Source organism: Oxyura jamaicensis, chromosome 3 (genome assembly GCF_011077185.1).
Source record: "Oxyura jamaicensis isolate SHBP4307 breed ruddy duck chromosome 3, BPBGC_Ojam_1.0, whole genome shotgun sequence".
Classification (NCBI taxonomy): Eukaryota; Metazoa; Chordata; class Aves; order Anseriformes; family Anatidae; genus Oxyura; species Oxyura jamaicensis.
Genome location: NC_048895.1, coordinates 102,507,736 through 102,531,506, shown reverse-complemented (window position 1 = coordinate 102,531,506; position 23,771 = coordinate 102,507,736). Strand labels below are relative to the sequence as shown.

The 23,771-nt window shown below is 41.6% G+C and overlaps 1 protein-coding gene across 1 annotated transcript in view; it reads left to right on the top strand.

The window, feature by feature from the left end:
- Positions 1 to 277: 277 nt before the first annotated feature.
- The window catches only part of MBOAT2 (membrane bound O-acyltransferase domain containing 2), a 96,001-nt gene continuing 72,507 nt past the window's right edge, over positions 278 to 23,771 (top strand). Inside the window, exons 1-3 of the mRNA XM_035320854.1 lie at positions 278 to 474; positions 16,108 to 16,253; positions 18,800 to 18,877. Coding sequence (XP_035176745.1) covers positions 403 to 474; positions 16,108 to 16,253; positions 18,800 to 18,877 — 296 coding nt within the window. The 5' untranslated portion in view covers positions 278 to 402. The remainder of the gene's footprint in view (positions 475 to 16,107; positions 16,254 to 18,799; positions 18,878 to 23,771) is intronic.

Sequence of the window (23,771 nt, the reverse complement as noted above, 5' to 3'; positions counted from 1 at the left end):
AGCTCACCTCACCCACCCCCGTCCCCAAACCACCCCCATCCCAAACCATCCCCACCGCCCCCTCCCCGGGGCCACCTTCCGCGAAACCCCCTCCCCTCACCCCCACCACCGCCCCTCCCTCCTCCATCTCCCCCCTCCCCACAACCCCCTCCCGCCCAGCCGCTTCGCCCCTCCCACACCCCTCAAGAACCTCTCGCGATTGGGCGAACCCTCCCGTCACTCCGCCGCGGCTCCGCTCTGCGATTGGCCGCCGGCGCCGTCAGTCTGCGGCGGGGCCGCGCTCGGCCCCTTGTTGTCAGGGCTCCGTGCGGGGCCGCGGCCGCCGTTGTTGCCGTTAGCGGCGGGGAGGGCAGCGCTGCCTCCGGCCTCCTCTCACGGGGAGCGGGGCGCCGCTGCCGCACCATGGCCACCAGCACCACGGGCTCCACGCTGCTGCAGCCCCTCAGCAACGCCGTGCGCCTGCCCGTCGACCAGGTGAGGCTGAGGGAAGCGCCCAGCCCCGCCGCTGATGCACCGGGGGGGGGCACGCACCGAGCCCGGAGCCCCCTCATCGCCTTCCCCCCTCAATCAGCCTCCCACCCCCCTGGGGCACTGCTGCTGTGGGGTGAAGGGGGGTGACTGGGATCGTAGAGTCGTTTTTTGGGGGGGGGGGGGGGTGGGGGGTCCCCCCCCCCCCGGAGCCACAGCCCCCGGTGGCTGGGTATTGTGTGATAGGGGGGGTCCTGGGGGTGCTGGGTAGGGCTGGGGAATGGGGGCTTGGGGTTTTTAGTTTTTTTTTTTTTTGGGGGGGGGGGGGCTGTGGTAGTATGGGGTGGCTGTTGGGGGAGCGGTATCACCCCCCGGGATGTATATGGGCTTATAAATGTGTGAATGACTTGGAAGCGACTCCTCTTACAGCACCGGGAAACTTCATAGGAGGAATTCTTGGGGGAAAAATAACCTATATTAACATATGAATGAATGGAGCAGGTCAGGAGGCCCCTTCATGTAGAGGGAGGTGGTGGTCCCTCTCTATAAAATGCACCTACTGAGTGGAAAAAAGCAACTGGATACCAAACGCAGAGCAAGGAGCACGTTTAGTGACTTTTGGAAGTACCCAAACTATGTGCTTTTTCTTCCTTCCTTTTGTGTGAGCGGAGGTGAGACAACCTGAGGTTAAGTTCATCTACAGAAATGTCTCTTCTAGAAACCAGCCAAAAGCGGGCGAATTAGAGCCGAGCTGGTTGTGGTGGAGTGGATGTGGTGCACAAGTGGCAGTGCTGCCCGCGCCCTGGGTCGGTGGCGCCACATGGCTCCGTGCCTCTGACGTGTGGGCTGTGAGCCCTGCCAGGCAGGTGCCACACGTTTATTTCCATTAAATGGGCAGCCTCCTCAGGGCACCGCGAAAGAAATAATAAGAGGTGACCGTCTCTCCGTGGCATGATACTGGTGTCGTGTAATTATCTATTCATAACAGCAGCCATAAATTTAATGGCTTCGTGACGTGGTGCTGCTTCTACCCAATTTATTTTAAGTACTGCTGATATGGCATTTCGATGGTAATGAAGTTACTTTTTATCAAAGCCTGGAAAACTTCCCTGTATTGAATGTGTTGCAACAGATGCCCCTGGAAAGGCAAGATGGTTTTGTAAAGTGCTGTGTGCTTCAAGCTCTGAAGCTTTGGGGATAATCACAATGGAGGGTGGCTAACCACATGGTTTAAAAGACTTTCTGATAAGTGGCTAAAAATACACGTTTTGTTTTTTTCCACATCAGTGGACCATAGAAAATATAGGCCCAGGTGTGTATGAAGAGCCTTGTGACTGAAGCATGAATTGAAGAGTTAGAGGATTATGCAGCACTAAAGAGAATGCACCTTGAAGTGATCACAAGCAAACAAGCGAAAAACCCAATGCTCAAAGTCAGATTTCTGTAACCTCTCAGCTTAAGTCTGTCTTGATCGTAAGCTTGTAATACGGAAAGAATGTGAAATGTGTTCAGTGTAATCAAATCAAACGTGGGGGAGAATGAGGGCAGAGAAGAGAAAGTGCTGATACTCTGTGTGCATGCTCAAGGGTTATGTGTGGCATTTAGTGATACTATACACATACCAGGATGAAAATGTAGCTGTGTATGTGAGGAAAAAGAAATAAAAAAGGGGGTTCTGATTAGTAAGTAGGTTTTTTTTCCTACTACCTAATCTGAACACTTGCTGAGGAGCAGGTACTTGAAATGGGAGCTCTAGAATGAAGTGCCTTGGTAGCACTTGGAACTGATGGATATAGATGGATGAGATTTGTTTCTCTGCTTGTATGTTTTGGTTTTGACCACAAGTAGATGCTAATTATATCTGAAATGCCATGATGGTGATCGGCAATTAAGCCATTACTTTCTGTAATTATACTGCTCTAAAGTTTGAATGAAGGTGGAGGTGTGTAACTCTGGCAGCCAGATCCACGTAGCGTGTGTCAGTGTTTCTCTACTGCCTGGGTGTTCAAACAAACGGACCGAGAAGCTTGCCTTTTTGGCAGTGAATGTAAGTGGAAACTTGAGTGAAAGGTGAAGCTTCTATCTCTAATTTCAATCTAATCAATCAGATCGGAATTCGTGTGGTTGAGTGAGAGGAATCAGTTACTTTTGGAAGTAACGTTTGGTGGAGCTGGAGGCGCAGACCTAAGACTGGTTACATGCTGGTTAGGGACCAGTGTGGAAGATGCAGGGTGACAGCTCCACTGGAGCCTTTTGGTATACTTGTAAGAAGAAGAATCTCTGCCGTGCCCAGCTGTGTTGCTAGATAAAAGCTTTGTTTCTTTTAAGATTACTCTTCCTCGACTTTTCCTCTTGGTACTAGAGTACCAGTGAGTTACTGGAATGGAGAAGAACTCGTTTTCCTCTTCTGTGTGTATCCCTCAACAAGGTGTTACTGATAAGTTGCCCCAGTATTAACCCTTCCTTTAGCTTTTCTCTTGCACCAAGGTAACCGAAATGTCTGCTTGAAAAAGCTAATGTGTTCTTCATGGGCTGCTTCATTCATTAAAGAGTTTTTTTGTTCTTATTACTTCCAGTCTTCTGATGCTACGGAAGATGGTTGGCATGAGCAGCAACCTAGAACAGTCTCTGTAGGTTTGGGAAGGCAAACTTGCCTACTTTTGGTGTATTTTGTCATAGCAATATAGTTTTTTGCGCTCTGTAGGTGAAAAGCCTAATAGAAGGGCTCTGTCTTCATTTCTTGGAGCATCTAAGTTTGCTGCTCAGCACAGGGAGCATCCTGTTGATGACAACTGTCTTCTTGGGTCCTTAAAGTTAATGAAGAGTGAACGCACATAATTGCACCGCTGTTCTCCTTCTGTCTTGTTGGAGGAGAGAGGGAATAAAAGTAATGTCCTTCCCTCCCTTACAGATAAAGAAGTGTGGTGAGAATTACCATGAAAGCTTGGCGGCTTGGGGCTTCTATGTTGCATAATGCATCAGGGTTGCAACTTCAAGTGTTTTATTACTGCCTTGTTTCTCACCTGTGCTTCTAGTTTTCCTGGCTATACTCTTGTCATGTTTGTGTGTCTGCCACTTTCTTCTCTCTCTGAGGTGAAGCCTTGACAGGATAGCGTTCTGGGCTGTGGTTCTACTTCTGGCACTGTCTTGCTGAGTATATGTTGGCAAATTGCTTCTCTTGCTGATATATCAGCTCTTCTGCCATTAAATTGGAGGCATTTAAATCCGTTCTGATATGAGAATGGTCCTAGGAGAGCAAAGTTTTCTTCTTAGCTTTGGGTCTCCTCGGGGTAAGTCAAGTTCAGAGCATAATCTCTGCTCTTACTGCTTCCACTAGAGGGAGCAAAATTTTTTTTTGTCTGAAAATTGGCAAAAATTAGTTGAAATATTCCTGTGGTTCATTTGCCATAGAAACAGCCAACCGTTATAAAGGAGTAGCTGGCAGGGGAGATGGGAGGTCAATTACCACAATACATGAGCCTCAGCTGTCGGTGCGGTTGTGTGAGAGATTGAGCTTGAGATTTGGAGTTACGGGCTGAGGAACTGGATCAGCTAAGCTAACTGTAGTGATCATCTTTTAGATAAGAAAAGAAAGTGTAGCTGCAGCTACTGCGTGACGAGTGTAGCCATGGTGTAAATACATGAAGATACATGGATAGAATAAATGTGTGGTTATATGCTTCACGTAGGAAATAAAGATAAGCAGCATTTTTCAACAGAAGTCATGAAACTTCCTTTCTATTTCTATACTTGTTTATCCCCCCATACTAATTTTAGCTTTTATTTGAATAATTGGCTTATTTGTGTAGAATAGATAGAATTTTCTACATGAGCGCCACCAAGATTCACAGAACCCAGACTGAAATTTTTTAAGAGCAGGCATCAAAAGCTATGTGAACCATATAAAATCTCTTAATTAAGAGATGGCAAGCAAGCCTGCTGCATCGTTGCATCACTTGCAGCGTGCATTTCCCCGTGCAGAGGATTTGCCTGACTTGCAACGTGCCCTGACCGCTCGGCGTGCAAGCAGTGAGCATTGATGCATGTTGAGCCTTCACCTTTCTCCTTGTTGTCTTCACAGAGAGGAGGCAAGCTTTTATTTCTTTTTCCCCCTCATATATGCATGTGTTAGGCAAGATGTATTTGCAATTTTTTTGACTTTATTTGGATGCTTCGGAGATGAGCCACAGCTGGAGGTTGTGTAGAAGACCAGGCTTGGAGCTGGTATAGGGAATCATTTTGTTTAGCGGCAGCATGAGCCCAGTTTGCCTGCAGGAAGCATCTGGACACGTCTCCTGTTATTTTCCAAAGTTTGAGGCATTTGTGATGCCTTAGTCTGCCTTGTTTTCTGCTCAGGCAACCTAACGTAGCTTCCTGAGGGCTGAAATGCTGTGGTCTAATGAAAGCCTTTTTGTTCAAATATAGAGGAGAAATTAAAAAGTTTGTCTAGCCATCCACAATTTGTGTTAGACCTTGTATTTGTATTAAGAATTACAACACTAATAATAAATAAGAAGACCAAGTCAAGAGGCTTTTATTCTTGCTTACCATTGATTCTTGCATCCTGTGTGTGGCTGTGAAATATGAAGCAATGTATTGATTTCCCCCACCCCCCCTCCGCCGATGTAACCCAGGAAACTTATGAGTAATAGAAGTGAGTAAGAGTAGTATTGATGGGTGTGTAAAATCCAAACACTGCAGATAAGGGAGCGGTAGGAAGAGAAACCTGTGCCCCTACTTTGTGCTGGTCTTTCCTTATCTGCTGCTAGCAGCAGTCAGAAGAATGAAGGGTGTGAAGCAAAGCAAGATCTCCTGTGACAATCCACATAGGCTGCAGGGCGTGAAAAGAAGCTGAAGGAAGTGCCCATGTCCTTTCTGTGCGTGCCGTGCCCAAGGAATCGATGGTTCTGATATTTTAGACTTGCTAGCGAAGTGCAGGGTTATTTTTTCCAGTTTCTTGACTTCCCTTGGACTAGTGGAAGGGAGGGAATATATCATCATGTGGGTCCGGTATCTGCAGGGATGCCTTTCCTGGAATTTAGTGTTCAGGTGTTGACTTAACTCTGGGTGTTGCTGGCTGAAATTGCTCTGTTGTGCGAGAGGTGTGGAGAAGGATTGAACTGAGATAAAAGAGAAGAAAATCAATGGGAGAAGTGACTGCCTTGAAAAAAGGCATGGGAGCTGGAACAGAACTGGGAAAGAAAAGACGACAGACACTGGATCTGCTGCTGGAGAAGATGGATCAGCTGTTGGGTGGAGGAAAGAAAGGAGTACCTATGGTTTCACCTTTATGAATGTTGTTGCAACAAAGGCAGCAGTGAGTTTTCATTTTGATACAGCCTCGCTCACTATGAGAGTGGGGATTTCTCTAGGTTTTGGTGAAATAGTGGAAAAAAAACATAATTCCAGCTCAGGCTTTCTGCAGCAAGCATCTAAAATAAACAGGCTTTACCTGAACAGCCTGGAGTCACCTGCTTTGTTCTGTCAAACTGTTCTTCCCATCCTTAGGCAATTCATTTAGCTGATATTTAAAAAAAAAAAAAAGCTTCCTGAGTTGTGTACAAGTCATTTCTGTCTTCAGAGTGCTGCTCTGAAATTACCACAAGAACACTGCAGTCCTGGGATGCTGAAAAGAAATACTGAGGTGGCCAGAGAACAGGCTAACAGAGAAAAAGGCACACTGATGATGACGAGAGGAACTTATTTTACTGCAAGTGCAGTTGCTACTGTGTGGCTTTCTTTATTTTCAAAGAGTTGCTGTTGTAAATCTGTTTGCTGCAGCTGTAGGGCTGGTTCTGCTCTGCAGGCTGGGGTGGGCACAGCGCTGATTTAAAGGGTGTTCTGAGCACGGGTAAAGCTGAAACAAGTCATTTTGGTCATTCATTAGCCTTAACATTTGTTGATTTTTAACTCCTGGCTGCCTGCTCCTGTTCTGACCTGATGAAGCTCTGCTTTGCAGCCTTAATTATGGCATGTCTTTGGTACGTTTCTGTGCTTTCCATCAGAAACAGTTGCCCAGGTTTTCGCTCACTTTCCAGGCTTTTGAACAAGGGAGGTTAGGCTGTGGGGTTTTGTTTTCCTTGAAAAGTGGGGAAAGCCGGGTGAAAGCCTGTTTATTTCACGTGTGCATTGGTACAGTATTTCTTTTAAAAAGCACGTTGATGCAGTTCTTCAGTTACAGATATTTCACTTTCTTTACCTTGGAATGTAGTTTAAGCTGCTGTGTGTGTATATATATATATATTGTATTTTAGCATTCGTTGAAGTGAGCAGAGCTGTCTGGTTCTTTCAGTTTGTCTGCTTATCGTAAATGGTTTCCAGCAGCTCAGCCCTCCTTGCAAGGGATCCATACCTCTGCCTTCTGTTCTGCAATAATACATCCAAAGGGGAAGGAGCTATTTTGGGTTGGCTGTAATAGTGCAATTTTACTGCCCTCGCTGGGATTTGAGAGTTTCCATTTACTTCTAAAGTGGCTTAAGCTAAAGATGAAGGTGCTGGTGTTTTGGTGCTTGTGGGCAGCCTGTTTGGTTGAATAACTGTGGGGCTGTATTCTGCACTGCTAACGCTTCTGCTGTACAGAATTCCTAATCCTTCTGTTGTGGGGTTAAACATAAGAAACTAGAGAAAATATTTCAATGTGGAGGCATAACTCTCATTGCTTAAGAGTTATTAGGTGTTACTTAAGCATTTTAAAAGGAAATGGAATTAAGTTGAAAAGCAATTACAGGTCTGGGTAGTGCCCATTGCTTCTGCAGGTTGTAGGGTGTATTGCAGAAGTGTACAGGGCTGTTCGGCGCTTGGAGGCATTGGGGGTGGCTGACTTTCCCACAAATGAAGACTTAGATTAGATGTAAGGAAGAAATTCTTCACTCAGAGGGTGGTGAGGCACTAGCGAAGGTTGCCCAGAGAAGCTGTGGATGCCCCATCCCTGGAGGTGTCCAAGGCGAGGCTGGATGGGGCTTTAAGCAACCTGGTCTGGTGCTCATGGCAGGGGGGTTGGAGTTAGATGATCTTTAAGGCCCCTTCCAACCCAAACTATTCTGTGGTTCTAAGTGATCCCAAATTGGGAAGAGCAGAAGGGAAATAGAAGTGGAGGAGTGTAGTGGGTTTATGTGGTAAGGTTTTGGTAGCAGGGGGCCATAGGGGTGGCTTCTGTGAGAAGGATCTAGAAGCTGCCCCATGTTTGGTAAGGGCCCCACTGCCGACCAGAACTGAGCCAATAAGTGATGTTGTTTGCACCTCTGTGAGAGAATATTTAAGACAGGGAAAAAAAACACACTGCGCCACACAGCAGCTGGGAGAGTGAGAGGAGTGAGGAACAGCCTTGCAGGCGCCAAGGTCAGTGAAGAAGGAGGGGGAGAGGTGCTCCAGGCGCCGGAGCAGAAGTCCCCTGCGGCCTGTGGTGAGGACCATGGTGAAGCAGGATGTCCCCCTGCAGCCCATGGAGTTACCACGGTGGGGCAGGGTTCCACGCTGCAGCCCGTGGAGGAGACCACGGTGAAGCAGGTGGCCCTGCACCGACGGAGACTGTGGCCTGTGGAAGACCCCTGCCAGAGCAGATTCCGGGCCGGACCTGCAGCCCGTGGAGAGGAGACCACGCAGGAGCAGGTGACCTGGCAGGAGCTGCTGCCCGTGGGGGACCCAGGTTGGAGCAGTTTGCTCCTGAGGGATGGACCCCGTGGTACGGACCCAGATCTGGAGCAGTTCTTGAAGAGCTGCTGCCTGTGGGAAGCCCACGCTGGATCAGTTCAGCAAGGACTGCATCCCGTGGGAGGGACCCCACAGCACAGAGGACGAGAGTGACTGAGAAGGAGTGGCAGAGAAGAATTTCTATAGACTGACCATAGCCCCCATTCCCCCGTTCCCCTGCGCCGCTCGGGGGGAGGAGGTGGAAGAGGGTGGATGGGGGGGGAAGGTGCTTTTGGTTTCTTTCCTTTGTTTCTCACTTCTCTAGCTCGTTCGTAATAGGCAATAAATCTTACTATCTCCCTATGCTGAGTCTGTTTTGCCCATCACAATAATTACTGCGCGATCTCCTCGTCCTTATCTCAACCCTTGAGCCCCTTTCATCGTATTTTCTCCCTGTTCCTCTTTGAGGAGGGGGAGTGAGAGAGCGGTTGTGGTGGAGCTCGGTCACCCACCCGAGCGAAACCATCACAAGGAGTAAGGGCTCTTTGAGGTAAATGGTGATTGTTTAGGGGAGAGAGCACTCAACTCTTTTTTTAATGGAGAACACCGAAGCTGAATTAAGTTTTGGGGATGGGGAATGTTTACTTGTGAAGTGAAGTCTAGTGCTGTTGCTGCATTTCTGCAGGCTTTATAAACAGGCTTTATATACAATTTTGTAAGCTTGTATTGCTCGTTTTGAGCTGCATTTCAGTTTCCATTTCTCACATAGCAGAACACAACAGTACTGTCTGGTGAATGTGTCTGCTTCTGCTTATATTGGAAAAGGATACTCCCATAGATGGTAGTTTCTTGCTGCCTTTTTAAATAGCTAGAAAAGTGAAATAAACTGATAGTTTTTTTTTTTTGTTTTTTTTTTAAATCAAGCTCTAAGTATTTAATACTCTGTTAAAAGCTTCTCATTCAAATACACCTTTGGATATCTTGTACATTGCTGTGTCAGAGGTTTTGGTGTTAGTCGTGATGTGCATGTGTGCTGCATGCATATGATAAAAAGGCACAATTTTCAAAACTCAGTTGTAGAGTTGGTCTTTGTGATAACAAAGTGTGCTTCCAAACAGTCCCAGACTGTTGTGTTTTGATGGTGTAAGCCTTTTTTCCTTGGTTATCTGCAATCTTTACCTGCCCAAACCAGTTTCTGCTCTCCAGAAGTGTTAGACTGCTACTGTTTTGAGGGGGAGGAAGGGAAAAAAAACAAGGACAACAAAACAGCATTCTTATTCCAATTTTCACCTTTGAATGAAACTTGCTTCCTAGATCTTGGCTTTCGGTGTGAATATGTAGCTGTTCAAAGCTCAGTACCTATCATGCTACGTCCTTATGAGTTGCTCAGAAAGCGTACTCTTCAATGGTCCTCTTCTCATCCTTGATGAATGAGTGAGTGTTGGTTGTTTTTACTGTAAAACACATGCATGGTTTTACTGTAAGCCCTTAGCCCTACAGTTTTTCATACCTTGAGTGATGATTTAGTAAGCACTATTTTGAAAAGCTGGCTGGGTTTGATGCTCATTTATTGCGCCAACCAGATTGCTGGGGTCTCCATCATGTTCTTCAGGATGTTCTCCAGCATGCTGAAGAATTGCATGCTAGAAATTGAAAGTTGATATTGGAAATAGAAATACTATTATTAATGTATGTCATATCTGTCTTTTGTTTTGGACTAAAATCAGCTTGGGAAGACAAGCATCCAGAATCTGAGTAAGTCCTTCCAGCTGCCAGTAAATTTGTATGAAGTACCTTAGTGCGATGTTGAGAAGTGCTTGCCAGTAGTGCTGAAGGTGGCTGACAATGGCTAGAGAGCACAGACTTAAATCATGGGCTGCTAGAAGGGGAGCTGTGCCTGAAGGTAAGCTTGAAAAATGGCTGTCCCTTCACCTGGGATGCTGTATGAACATGGAGTAACACAACCTTTGCTACAAAGAATACTTCTCAACATTTCCCATGCTGTTACTACCCAAAATAACCACTGCTGCTTATCCTGTTTCCTTGTATTTCACTTGTGAGATGAGGTTGAGACTTCAAGGCAGAGTGCTTATCAGTTAAATCTTCATCATGGAAGATGCTTGGTATTATTTGAACCAAAAAATGTGCTTGAAAGCACTGCCACAGGATTTATGACCTCTGAATTGTAAGAGGAATGCCTGCTTCTTCCTGCCAGTTAGAGAAATGTTCTCTGAATTGAACTATCAAAGATCCTTCAACTTAATCTGTTTCTCTGGAATTCTTTGCAACTTTTCCCAAGGAATTGAAGAAAATTACTAAATGCTTTGATTTAGAGTCTTGTCATGGGATTGCTTTTTTTGGTTTTTGGGGGAATAGTTGGAAAATTGATTGTTGCTTTCCAATAATTGTTCTCACTCTTTGTTTCCTAGTGGTTTGGCAATAGGCAGTTACTGGATAATTGTACAAGCTGTTTGTTCCTTTTCTTTCACACTGGATGGAGGTTAGAAATTGGACAGCAGATGAGCCATCTGTACTGCTCTGCGGTTGCTGTGGAGAAGCATCAGTTCTCCTGTGTGAAAAGTAGCTTTTGGGGAACATCTGTAGATGTTTTTAAGTCTTCAGCTGACTGCTTTGGTGGGAAGGGGAATGGCTTTGACTTAACTGGCAGCAAGAACAAGCTAATCCTGACATCTGAGAAACCAGGCATAACTGACGCTTCACCAGTTACAGTAAGGTTTGGGGATTTATGACAAGTGCGTCACCAAATGTGATGCTTGGAAGGGTTGTGTTTACGCTGCTGCTGCTAATAAAATTTATATTAAAAGAAATCCAAGCCTCAGCTTGAAGATCAGTGCTTCTTTTTTGAAGAAAATGTACGTTATTCTATCTTGATTTGCTAGCTCTTGCAAGAGCTCTCTTCAAAGTGTTTGTATAATTGATATTCTAAAATGTTTTGATTGGCTTTTCTCTCCAATAACCAGAGTTCTTGAAAAGACAAAGAGGAATAATGCTCAATGTGTTTTGCTCACTAGCCCTATAGGGTGATGTGGGAAGGAAGCAAGATAACTGTTGTTTCTGTGATAGAATGGGGGACCAAAAATGGCTATAGACATGGAGATAAGGAGTAATGCTGGCATCCTGCAGCTCCGTTCCATGGAAGGTATGGACCACTGTGTGGCAAAATGGGGGAAAATGAGAACTAAATTGCTTTCATTTTTTTTTTTTCAAATGAAGAATTTAAAAAAAAATAATTAATACTTCAAAAGTGTGCTCTTGAGGCCATAGGCGCTCACTGCAGCTTACAGGTTTGAACACTTATTTTTAAATCTGATCAAAGAAGATTTATTAAAAAAATAAGAAAATGAAGAAGCACAGAGAGGTGACTTTCAAGGAGAGTTTGGGTGGATCGTTGGCAGAGGAGAAAGTAAAATGCAAATCCCCTCAATCTTTGGCACTCCCCACACCTTACCTTTTTGCAAGGTACCTTACAGTGTGTTGTATGTCTGACCACCTGCTGGTGCCTTGCAGGAGCTGGTGAGCAGAACTTGATACAACAATATTGCTGATTCTCCAAATGTAGGCTGTACGAGCCACTGTGATTAATTTGTGCCATCCAGTTAGGAATCATCTATATCGGTACCATCCCTTGCTGCTGCTTTGGCTGCTCTTTGGAATGAGGCAAATGCCTTCTGTGCTGTGAAGGAGGATCTGGAGGGGTTGGCTGCGACACTTTGCTTTTGGTATTGAAATATAGCTGATGTGAAGAGGAAGCTGGGCCTAAAGTCTTAATTAGTACATAAAAATTGCACAGCAGTATGTTAAAAATGAGCTTCATAAGAAAAATAGTCTTCTATATTTCATCTTAACATGGACTTTAAAAAAACTTTAATGGTTTATTAAAGATGCTGACTGTGTCAGAAGGCTGGCGATTTCTACTGTTGAAATCAAATGTTTTGCCAAAACTCCCTCTCAATTATGAAAATCCTTCTGAGCAGTCACTGACCCCTCTGCTCGTATTTACATAAAGAACTCTTCTCTCAAACACTTTTTCCCAAGAAACAATTTTTATTATGAATGCATGTCATAATTGCATTTAAACTTTTAAAAGGCGAAAATTAATGTTTTTTTAAGTTTTATTATAAACTTTCTATTGACTTTTTTTGTGTAGTGTATGCAATTTATGAAATTTATGATGTAGATAGTTTAACACAGAGTTAATAGTATAATGGATTTTCTAGAGTAGCTAAGGAAGAATAGTCTAAACATTGAAACTGAATTTCTACTAATGGCTTACGTTTGGCACAATGTGTGCTTATCTGCTCTGGCTATACAGCTGGGCTTGCACCAGAGGACTGGATTTAATTCTAAATTGCTCGAATACATACAGCAGGTTTTGTAATAGCTTAGTGTGTCAAAGTGGTATTTAACATGTACCTACATGAATTATTGCCAAATGATGATTTGCATCATGGTTGTAAGGTATTTTTTTTATTCTTCTGTATGCCCATACAGCAATATGTAATTGAAAGATATCTGGTACTTTTAGGTGTTGCTGCCACTCTAGGCTGAGCTGTTGGTATGACCTGTAACGTGAGAATGCCAAAAATACTATTTTTTCTTATAAATTTGCTAAGTTATAACTATTTGGGGTGAAACTTGTCATTCCATGCAATGGCTCAGATTTTTTTCACCCCTATGAAGTCTGAGCTTCAAGTGGATCGGGGCTTTTATTTCCTCAGCAGAACTGGAGCTCCTTATAGGGACAGCTTTTATGACTTAGGGGAGACAAGTTAGAGCTTGGTTTGAGGAGTCAATCGTCCTGCTTTCGTGAACGTCGTCTTTGTTCTTTGTGGGTGTTCTGCTCAAGCCTGACCAAATCATGAGGTGTTTTAAGTTTTATTCTGCCTGTACTCAAAATGTTACATGAGTTTGACATAAGTTTGCAGAAGGTACACAAGTATATCATTCCCAGATGTTGAGGTTACTGTATGTAACATCTGCAAACTAAATAGCTGCTTGGCTCTATGTGTTCTCTGTGGAGACTCTCAGGATGATGATGTTCAGCTCTGTCCTCGTACCTCTCTCCTCATTTGCCATCTGAGTGGCTGTTCTCTTTGTCGTCGAGCCAGCTGGCTAACTTTTGTGCTCTGTTTCAAGGCAAGTTGTATATCTGCAGATCTTCATGTAGCTCAGCATGGAGCTCTTGCTGAAGGTTGATGCTGGGTAAAGATGGGACTTCTAAATAAGAGAAGGCTGAGTACTAAATTTTGGCTTTATCTCTTTGGTAAGAACTGCAGGGCAGTAGGAGTGTACCTGTCAAATGATATTGTTGGCACTGAGGGCCCAACAGTGGTGCTGTAATGATTTTGGGAAACCTAAACCTGCCTAGTTCTAGCCCGTGGACTAAATGTCCATTTCCGTTTGGAATATGTTTTCTTGTTCAGTTTAACTTTAACACAATTCATATAAACATATCCATAGTTTTTTATTTGGACACTGGTGTTCAATGCATGCCAAAGCATTTGTAAGTGGGGGTGTTTGGGCTAGCTGCTTCAGCTGACCTCCTGACCTGCACTAAAACGCTGTAGGTGCTGAAATACGAAGTGAATAGGATGGGATTTGGGAGCCCAGAGTCTCCGTTTCCCCTTTGACCTATACGTATCTCCTTTGGCCTATATTCCCATGTAGAAATGAGTAGCTACTTTTGATAGGGGGAGTGGTAGAAATCTGCACTTTTTATTGAAGTGATAACTGGTAATCACAGTTTGATAGAAGCAATGACTTTGTGGCAGAAGTGCTGTGTTTTGTTTCTGTTGAAAATGTAAAGAATCAGATACTCAAAATGCATACTAAGTGAATATTTAGCCTGTGCTATCATGCGTAAAAGTCAAGGCAAGCATCAGATGAAGATGCTCAATATGACTGTCATACAGTTCCACAGAGGTCACAAACTCTTCCATGTGAGCTCCTTTCCCTGCTCAGAATGAGGGTCCTTGGCTGACTGTTTTCACCTCTGAGTCTACCACGGAGTTTTGGTGATCTGGAGAAATCATGATATGAAAATGTCCTAAGGATGATTTTCAGTTTTCCTTGCATTTTGCGGTATTTTGGGCCTTATTTATAGGAATGTTGAATATTCATAAGAGCAGCTGAAGTTAACATTTTTCAAAGCACAGCTTCAATTAAAGTTATGTTACAAGTACTGACTAAAAAACTAGACACTGTGTATCTGAAATCGGGCAACCAGAAGTAGTGGGCATTTATTTCATACTTCGGTCTTTTGTTATCTTATGTAGCCTTCCCGTGCAGTGGTCAGATCTGCATAAACATGTCTGGGGAAATTTGAAGTTCTGTATTCAGCGTAGGATGCAGATGTAAGTATTTAATGGGTTGTAGGGTGAGGGCAGAAACTTGGCAGTTGTCCATTTGCTGAATGAAGCAGAAATTCTGCTGGTGGAGAACAGAATAGAGCAGCAGACTATTAACCAGAAGCAGGTACGTGTAAAGGCTGATCTGGAGGTGTGTGGCTTTCAACTTCTACCCCTTGCTATGGTAATCATAGGAGCCAGGTGATGACTCCTTCCCCTGGTCTTGCTCCCTTGCTTTCAGGGGGCATCTCAAAAAGAGGAGCATCATGAGGTACCAAACTGGCGAATGATCTGTGATGCAGCCAACTTGTATGCTGTGCCATTGGTTCTGGGCAGGTATATATGCCCTTTTCTTCCCTCTGCCTCTTCTCCTCAGTTGTGTTCTGTTATTTGTCCCAGTTTTCTTCTGTCTTCCTCCCCGTCCAAGTCTGTCAGGAGTGCCAGTTTTTGAGGTCAGAAACATGATTGCTCTGCAGCATGCGTAGCATGATTTCTATATAAATATTCAAAACAACTGTCACTACTGAATTTGTAGTCAATTACTTTGGCTGTATCTTTTCTTTCTTGCTCTCTCCTTAAAACATCCATTTGTTTCTTTTTCAGGGGTTCATTAAACCTGACTGTTTTGTATGAAACTTTTCAACTAAATCCACAGACTCATCCCTAGTCATAAATCTGTTTCATTTGCATCATTACGTATAATGGAGAGAAAACAGGCCACGTTATGCCCTGACAGGATATCTCCCCTTTCATTTAGGATTTTTCAGATGCTATTAAAAGCATAATGTAAATGTGGGAGTACAAGAATGGATGGCAAAATGTGTGTACTGGTTTGGTTTAGGGAACCTGCCTCTTGTTTTAACAGCTTTGTGTTCACAATTTCTTTCCCTGCTAGCTCTGAATGGTTTTAGAGTAGTATGGAAAAAGGGGAGTTCTCCTTGAATTTACAACTGGGGTACCTATGAAACTGTTAATGAGTTCTGTAGGTAGCTGGTATTATTTAATTTCTACTTGGAATACATCGGTGGTTGTGCGCTCTCACACCTGTGCCTGTTCCTGCTTGAAGCTTGGCAGAGAACTGAAGGGATGGGCCAGCTGCGTTACGGTGCCAGCGGTGCTCCCCGTGTGCACCACATCTGCTTGTATGCCACCGCGGTATGCTGGTTCTGCCTAGGCCATGGAAGTCGTCTGCCAGTGATGTGTGTATGTGATGGGCATTTCCAAGTTCTGTTAATTCAAAAAAAACAAACGCGCACACACGAAAAAAAAAAAAGGAAAAAAAAAAAAACATGAACCCAGATCTTTACATTACTGGGAGAGTATAAAGGATTCCATGGTTGAGAGAAGGCTGGTTTGGTATACAGAAAACCTGCAGGAAAATACTTAGAAATTATAACTTTTTTTTTTTGATACATGCGCACGTTGCCTGTAAAGGTTTGAACTTTTTCTTCTTTGTAGTAGCTCATGGGAGGATTGGCTTGTGTTTCATGGAGGGGTGTCTCTTGGGAGAAGCTCTGAAGGTGATGTGCTATGATAAGAGCCATGGGAGAGGTGAAAGTTTTGCAGATTGCTAATACTTAATAGATATTTTTGTAAATTTTTAATGCACAAGTGTGTGAGAATTTTTTTCTCTCTTATACAGGTCAACTTTGTAGTGTGCCAACTGTTTGCCTTGCTCGCGGCTATTTGGTTTCGAACATACCTTCATTCAAGCAAAACTAGCCCATTTATAAGACACGTTGTTGCAACCCTTTTGGGCCTTTATCTTGCACTTTTTTGTTTTGGATGGTAAGTTCCACTTCATTTCACTTTTCAGGGATTTGTAACTTTCTCAATTCTTGTTTGCAGCTCTCATGTGAAGAATCACATTACCTGTGTTTTTTAGCTGCTTCAAATGTCCAGAAAGGGGCTTAAGTTTTGTGATGCAGTGTGTGAGTCGTGAAAGACCTCCCATTTGTGAGCTGGTAACTAACACACTCTCTTCCAGTGGTTTTGGGAGGATGGGACAGATGCAGTTTCTTTAACTTGTACTATTTTTTTCTGTAAACTTGCTTGAAAAGTATTATTTCGAGACACTGTGCAATGTGATGGCTGGCTAAGAATTTCTCTTAAATATTCTCCGCATGAGCTAACTCACTGTGTCCTTTTCTGAATATTGAATATAATCTGACTTCTTGTAGGAAAAGTAACCAGAAATGCAGAAAATCTTCTTTGATTGCTGCTTTCATATTTTGATCTTCGCACAACATAGCAAGATGGGATGGTGGTAGGGTTTATAAAGAGGGTAGTTTTAGTTTAGTAATTTTTTTTTCTTCATAATTATGAAATGACTTGTATCTTCCCAAGTTGGTTTAAAATGAATTAAGAACCAGTTGAGTTTTATTGCTTGGTAAACAAATTGCGCTCTCAATTTTAACTGTATAGGGAGCGTAGATTTATACCAGCTCTTGTAAAATGTTGCTGAACTATGGGGAATTATTTCTTTCCCTCAAGCTGGAGTGCAGGTGGGAAGATGCATACAGCCTGTGCACGTGTGGCTGTGCACGCACCATGTGTGCATAAATAAATCTGGAATTCCAAACCACAGATTTGGCCTCTACATTGGCATGTTGCAGCGGCTTCCCCACATTAGGTGGTAGACATTACTTTTAAGTTTTGGAAAAGAAAAACCAGTAACTTTTTATTCTTTGGGTTTACATTTGCAATTTACTTGTATAGATAATTGCATAACTTCCATGCATGTATTAAACTTTTGGTTCTCATATTCTGCTTTGAGACAGTGATCTAATGTCAAAGACTTATAGCCCTCAGCACGAAATGAGGAGAATGATACAGGAGACGTGCTAATGTATGTGGTTTTCATGACAGCCATGTAAGCTTTAGAAGCTTGTTCTGTATCCATTGCTTTGGAACAGAAATCATTAACTACAGCTTGGAATTAAGTGTTACCGAATATTTGTAACTCAAGTTGTGGATGGGAGGCTTGAGAAAGAAAGAAATAACCCTTCAATCCCAACAGACATAAACAAAGATTATGGAAGACTCTGTCAGTACACCCTAAAAAAGAAACCAGAAAAGTCTTTATACCATGGTAGAGATCCAGGTTATTCTAGTTTGCTCTGTATCATACTTAGAGCAATTATTTTAGCTATGAACTTGTATTTTACTAAATGCTTTTTCCTTATCTTGGAATGAAAGGCTTTTTAAAAAGGCAGAAAAGAACATAGTTTAAGTGAGATATTAAAAGTACCTATTCTGTAAAAGGCTGATATTTGTGTTTCACTTGTGCCAATTCTTTTTCCTATTGCTAACATGTATATTGTGCAACATTTTTTGAGTTTTTTTTTGTAATGCTTGTGATGGTGATGTCGGACAGGAAGAATTTTAGGAAGTTAGCACTTAAATGAGACTAGCTATTAGTGAATCGTGACAGCCGGTGCAGATTGGATCCTATTTTCCATAAAAAGTCATAACTTCTGAAGTCAGTGAGTAGTCTTCCATCAGTTCATCATGTTTAGACTTTGTAGGATTTTAGTTGGATAGAACTGGTTGAATTGCTTTGAAGACATTTCCATGTGAATGAGGAGTCAAGTTAAGAAATAACTGATAAAAGTATATGAAATAACTGATTAAGAAATAACTAGCTGAAAAAAAAAAACACCACAGTATCAGTATAACAGAATATTAACTGCTTTTTAGGCTGCTTTTCATGGAGAAAAATCCCCAAACTAGATCAGTGTGTTACTTGAGCACATATAAATGTGTTACAGAGCACTTAGAATACCAAAGTGAGAGAGAATCAACTTACTGAAGACTGTTTCTTCATCACTGGCAATGGCTTGCCACAAGTGCTCTACTCACTAGCTCCTTTAAAATAAATATAAAAATATATGAAAATTATATTTAAATACAAAAATATAAATAAATGTAATATGAATATAAAAATATAGTGGGGGTGCAAAATGAGTAATATTGTTGGACTTACTTGAGATCTGTTGTAGCAAAAAGATACAAGACATTCATGTTATTTATACAAGAAACAATGCCAGACCAAACTATTACAAGACCTAGTCTTTGTATTTTTAAGGATTGTTATTGTTTGCTATATTTTTGTTTATCAGCTGGAAAACTCTAAGTCTGTAGTCTTTGTTCATCCATGCTGTGCTAAAGGGGGAAGCTGTCAACAGAAGGGAGGCTTGTAGAAAACCTCAATGGAACTTTTTTGAAGTGATTGAGTTAGATTTTGACAAGTATTTTTAATTTTGCATTAAATATATGTAGTTTATTGTCATTAATAAAAATGCCTTGAGTGATTATAATTTCTTTATTCCTAGGTATGCCTTACATTTTGTTATACAAAGTGGAATTTCCTACTATATCATGATCATAATAGGAGTGGAAAATATGCACAAGTAAGTATCCATTCTTTTCAAAAAATAAAACTTGTAACGAACGTTACTGTTACGCTTTCTTCTGACTGCATATATGCAGTGCTTCTGGATGTATTGGAACATTCAGATCTTACAGGATTTGAATTCTAACTGTGGTTTTGTTTCTAGGAGAGAAAATGGTTCATCTGGGTATTTTTGCCTCCTTTTATAATGCCTGAAGCTTGTTACAATTGGCAGCATCCCCACTGAGACTTCCCTTGTGTTCTTAGCACCTGATTTTTTTTGCCATTACTTAATAAATTCTAAGTGTCTCACAAATGAGTTAACTGTACAAATGAGACTTGATAACATCCAATGCTAGTAGAAGGAGGAGGTCTGAAGGGAAGAAAATTTCTGAGATTTTAAGGTATTGTTTGTCCTCCTCTCTTTCCTTCTTTGTGTAAGAAAAATGCAGTATGAATGCTGTCTTAAGTTAAAAATATTGTCATAAAGTTCCATTTGTAGGACATTATTTTAGGTTTGCATATACATTGGTTAGATCAGCAGTATCTGAATCTACCCAGAACAGAACTTCTTAAAAATCATTCTTAAAACCGGGAAATGCATGTCTCTTACTGCTGTATGCTTATGTTTTAATATTCTGCTAGTCTAGAGATCAGAACCAAATTAGGTTCCCACTGAGTTAATTCCTGCATAAATGTTTAGCAAAACAGCAAATCCATGCTTGAACAGGTTCCTGACATGTAGGAAGCTGTCAGGAAAGATGCTGGTAAAAGAACCAAAAAGGAAAATTGCTTTACATAGTGCAAAGCTAAGGGTGGCTGTTGTTCATGATTGTGTCTGTTGGAACACACTGCTGCTTTGTACTGTTATAAGTTTGTTGTGGTTTTTGAAACATACAGTGGCTCATTTTCAGGATTGTCTATAAAAGTTGACACTCAAACAACTACGGATGTGAGAGAACATTAGTTGTAGGGAATACGCAGGCCATCCAGTCTAGTTGCTTTGATAGGAAGTTGCTCTGAAGCAACTATTGATTTCAGAAATGTAAGAATGTTGATTAGAAGTTACATGGCTTAATATTCTGAAAGAAGCTATGAATACAGTTAAGTGCTGCAAAGGGAGGTACCAGGCAGGTCTATTTGGGTCTTTGTTCTAACAACTTACCTATGCTTCTTGTAAAAAGCAATCTCATGGCCATGTACTTGCTAGTAATTAGATAAGCATGAGTGTGTTTAATGTTTCTGTGTTGGAGCATGGGACCAACTAGCTCCTGATTCTCCCGATTCAACCCAAATAGTTCAACTCCATGGCCTGATCTGCTGAAATGATTGTGCTATGCACAGCTCTGTAGGTATGTTCTCTGTTATTCCTAGCTGCTGCTCATGTGAGAGTAAACTGTAGATGTGGCTACCAGGCTTCTGTTGCTGTATCACAGTGTGAGTTAATTGAATAAAACTGGAAATCTTCTCTTTCAGTGGAGGAAAAAATGTAACAAATGGAGCAATTTGAGTTACAAAGCAGTTACTTCAAATTGTATGCGTCACATGTTACAAGTAGGTTAAAACAAGCTCTACTCTTAAGAATGGTAAGGAAAGTAAGGAACTTTTTAAGCAAATAATTTCTCATACTTTATGCTTACTAGAAAAATGGGCTTATTTCAAACTGCAATATTTTTGTTTCAAGTAAATTTCCAATGAACTTCTTTCACCAACCTTATTTTAATGATGCTATCTAATGAATTTACTTCAAGTAAAAAGGATAGCACTTATGCTGCATAGTTATGCAAAATAAAATATGAAGACTGAACACTAAGTCTAGAAATAGCACTTGGAGTACAAAATTGGTGAGAGTATTAAAGTCATTAAAAACAGGTGCTGAAACTAAACCTGAAATATAGTTAGCTTGGTGTCTAGTGGTTTTCACAGTTAAGCCCTTCAGCTGATTTCTGCTGATACAGCAGAGTGAATAGAAATTTTAAACATCTGGGAGTGTGGAAACACAATAGTTCTGCTGCTGTCTATTTTCTGGCAGCAGTAGAGAGATTTGACTTCAGCTTCCTGTATTCAAAAAACATTGGTCATGTTGCCAAATAAATAAGACAAAAATATGTCCAGAAAGCAAGCTTGAGTGCTGGACTGTGGGCAGTACCTGCTTGGCACAGTTGTAGCCTCCATCAGCAAGCGCTAGGGCAATGCTTGGATGCTGTCTAGGAAACTCTAAGAGCCACTCCTAGGAGGTGACAGAAAAAACTGTACAAGGTTCTTTCCCTCAATTGCCGCAGTATCCCAGGACAAGTAATATTTTGTGGTATCCCTACATGCCTGCACCTTTCTGCAGTGAAAATGTTACTCTGACTTTCCAGGACTCATGCTGGTTCTCCAGTCCTGAGGCCAGGTGATATGGCCCATGTCCTACTGGTATGTATTTATCCAGCTATTCAGATCAGCTGTTCATATATGTCTGCATAGTTCAAGTTTTGGGATTTATTTCATAGGTGGTAGAAGGGCCCATCCACTGCTGGTTGTCGTACTCAGAGGTTACCTTTGTTCATAATCTTCTTAAACTTAGACCATAAAATATCAATTACCTGTACATAACATCAATATGGGTTCAGATGATTTTATATTGAAAAACCACTTTCATATTGTACTAAATATTTTTTCTCTGATTATCCAAATTAAATAACTGAAGTGAGTTGCCTTCTTCCCCTGCCTGCTGTCCTGCAGGTGAGTATATGGATTGGGAAAACCATTATCCCTGTCCATGGAGGAAAGGGGGGGGAGGGTTAAAAATGGAGAAAAAAAAAAAAAAAAGAAATTGAACACAAGGAAGGAAACCTTACCTTTTGTATTTTAGCAACTTTGGGGATAAGGTTAATTAGTGGAAGGAGATCTGAGACTTGAATTTAACCAAAATCATTTTTATACATCAGTCTTCGTTAAACAAAGGTACTCCTGCAAAAGGTGGAATCGTAGTGTTAGCTCCTGAACGGTTCAAAAGCTCGTATTTTTTGAATTTGCAACTGAGCTGTGTTAATATTTATTTGCGGTGCTTTCATGGCTCAGTTGTAAAAATGCAAGACATGTTTAACAAGTTCTCAATTGCACTAAGCATGCATTTGGTAACTGATACGGTGCTGTGTTTTTTCTTATAAATTTTTCTGTTTCATTCTGTGGTTGTGAAACTTCTATTTCTCATAGAAGACAAAAGCCCAAATGTCAGAGGGCTTTTCCTCAATGCATTTGGCTACTGTTGGCTAGGAGTTATGTAAGCAGATCTTGCACAGGTGACTTGATGACAAGCTTTTTAAGGCTTCTAGGCAACTGCTTCTTTTGACCTAATTGTTCATTTTATGGTTGGTAAATAATGTCCCTTGGCCTGTGCAGAAAGGAAAGTCAATTATAGGGCTCACAGTTGCCTCACTGAAGTCAGTAGTTTTCTCAGTGACTTCACTGATAAGACTGAAGTCCCAGCTGTGTCTGGGTAGAAAGTAAATCTGTTCATTTAACATCAGTCCTGTCAAACCTTAAAAATCTGATGTAAAACCGAGCAATGAGTGTGTTACTGGTGTCTGAGATGTTCTGCGTTATACTCCCACTTGCAGGATGATGGTTTTCTTGATCCAGAAATCTAGCATTGAACTACTGAAACTTAAGGGGGTAAATTCTGGCTTTAGAAAACAAAATTCACTTACCTATTGTCTGTCATATGTAAGGTCTAAAAAGAAAACGAATGAAGGACCTGAAAACTACTAGTGGTAATTATTTAATGAGTTGGGTATGTGTGTGCATAGAACTGACAATTCTATAGATACTTCTGTTTTTCCAGAGTTCTGTAAAGGCCTTGGACATTTGACTGATTGTTCCATAGAGCACTTGTGTACATCTTTATGAGATACTCTCAGAACTATGTATAATACTTTTCATATGCCACTTCTGTAGAATAGTAGTGATTGCTATTTGGAAAGCTATTTTTAAAAGGGGATTTAATCTATTTTAGTTGCTTTTAGTTCTCTTTTTAGCAGTTGAAGAAGATAAGCCACCACAGTCACATTGTTTTTGACTAACTTTACTAGGTTAAAGTCATTCAAGTACTTTCACAGAATCACAGAATTTCTAGGTTGGAAGAGACCTCAAGATCATCGAGTCCAACCTCTAACCTAACACTAACACTTCTACTTTGTAGAAGCCGATCAAGTGATCAAGTACTGGCTGCTGGTTGAAGACTAGCATTTTGAGCTCCTAATGTTTTGCCACAGATTTAATCTATAAATGTTACAGTGAAGGGATTACAAATGCAGTCAGTGTCCACCAGAGAAATGCAAGTAAGTAAACCTAATGGTAATATGGATGTCTTGCAGAAATCTGTCTTCTTAATATGGAGACTATGATGGAGAAAAGCAAGTGTGGTGCTTTGAAGGTCTATGAAGACAATATGTGGTAAAGATAAAGTATTATTTTTTGTCTTCAAAAGAGGATGTGATGAAGCATCTAAAATTAGTCATCACCAAATCAACAGACTGAAATAACCTAATAACTGTTAAGGATTTGAATAAGAAATGCTATCAATTTCTAGTAGTAATTTTTAGCAAAACTAGGATTGGAAGCCTGTCAACATAATTACATTTCTTTGAAGGCATGAGGGCATCCAGAGAACTGCAAGCTATCTGGCATAACTTTTCAGGTAAAGTTTGTAATTCATTTATGTAACTTGAGTAAAATGTCTGCTACTTAAGTAGCTGCCAAAGGACAGTGGCATAGCACTAAGAATACCTGGACTCAGAATTTGTCGAAGTATTAGGAGCTGCAAGCTGTTCTTCATATACAAATGAAATTTTTCTGCATTTGTTTCTACGGTTTTTGTATCATTCAGTCTAAGATAAATTCAAGATGCGTGTGGTGGTGATGGTGGG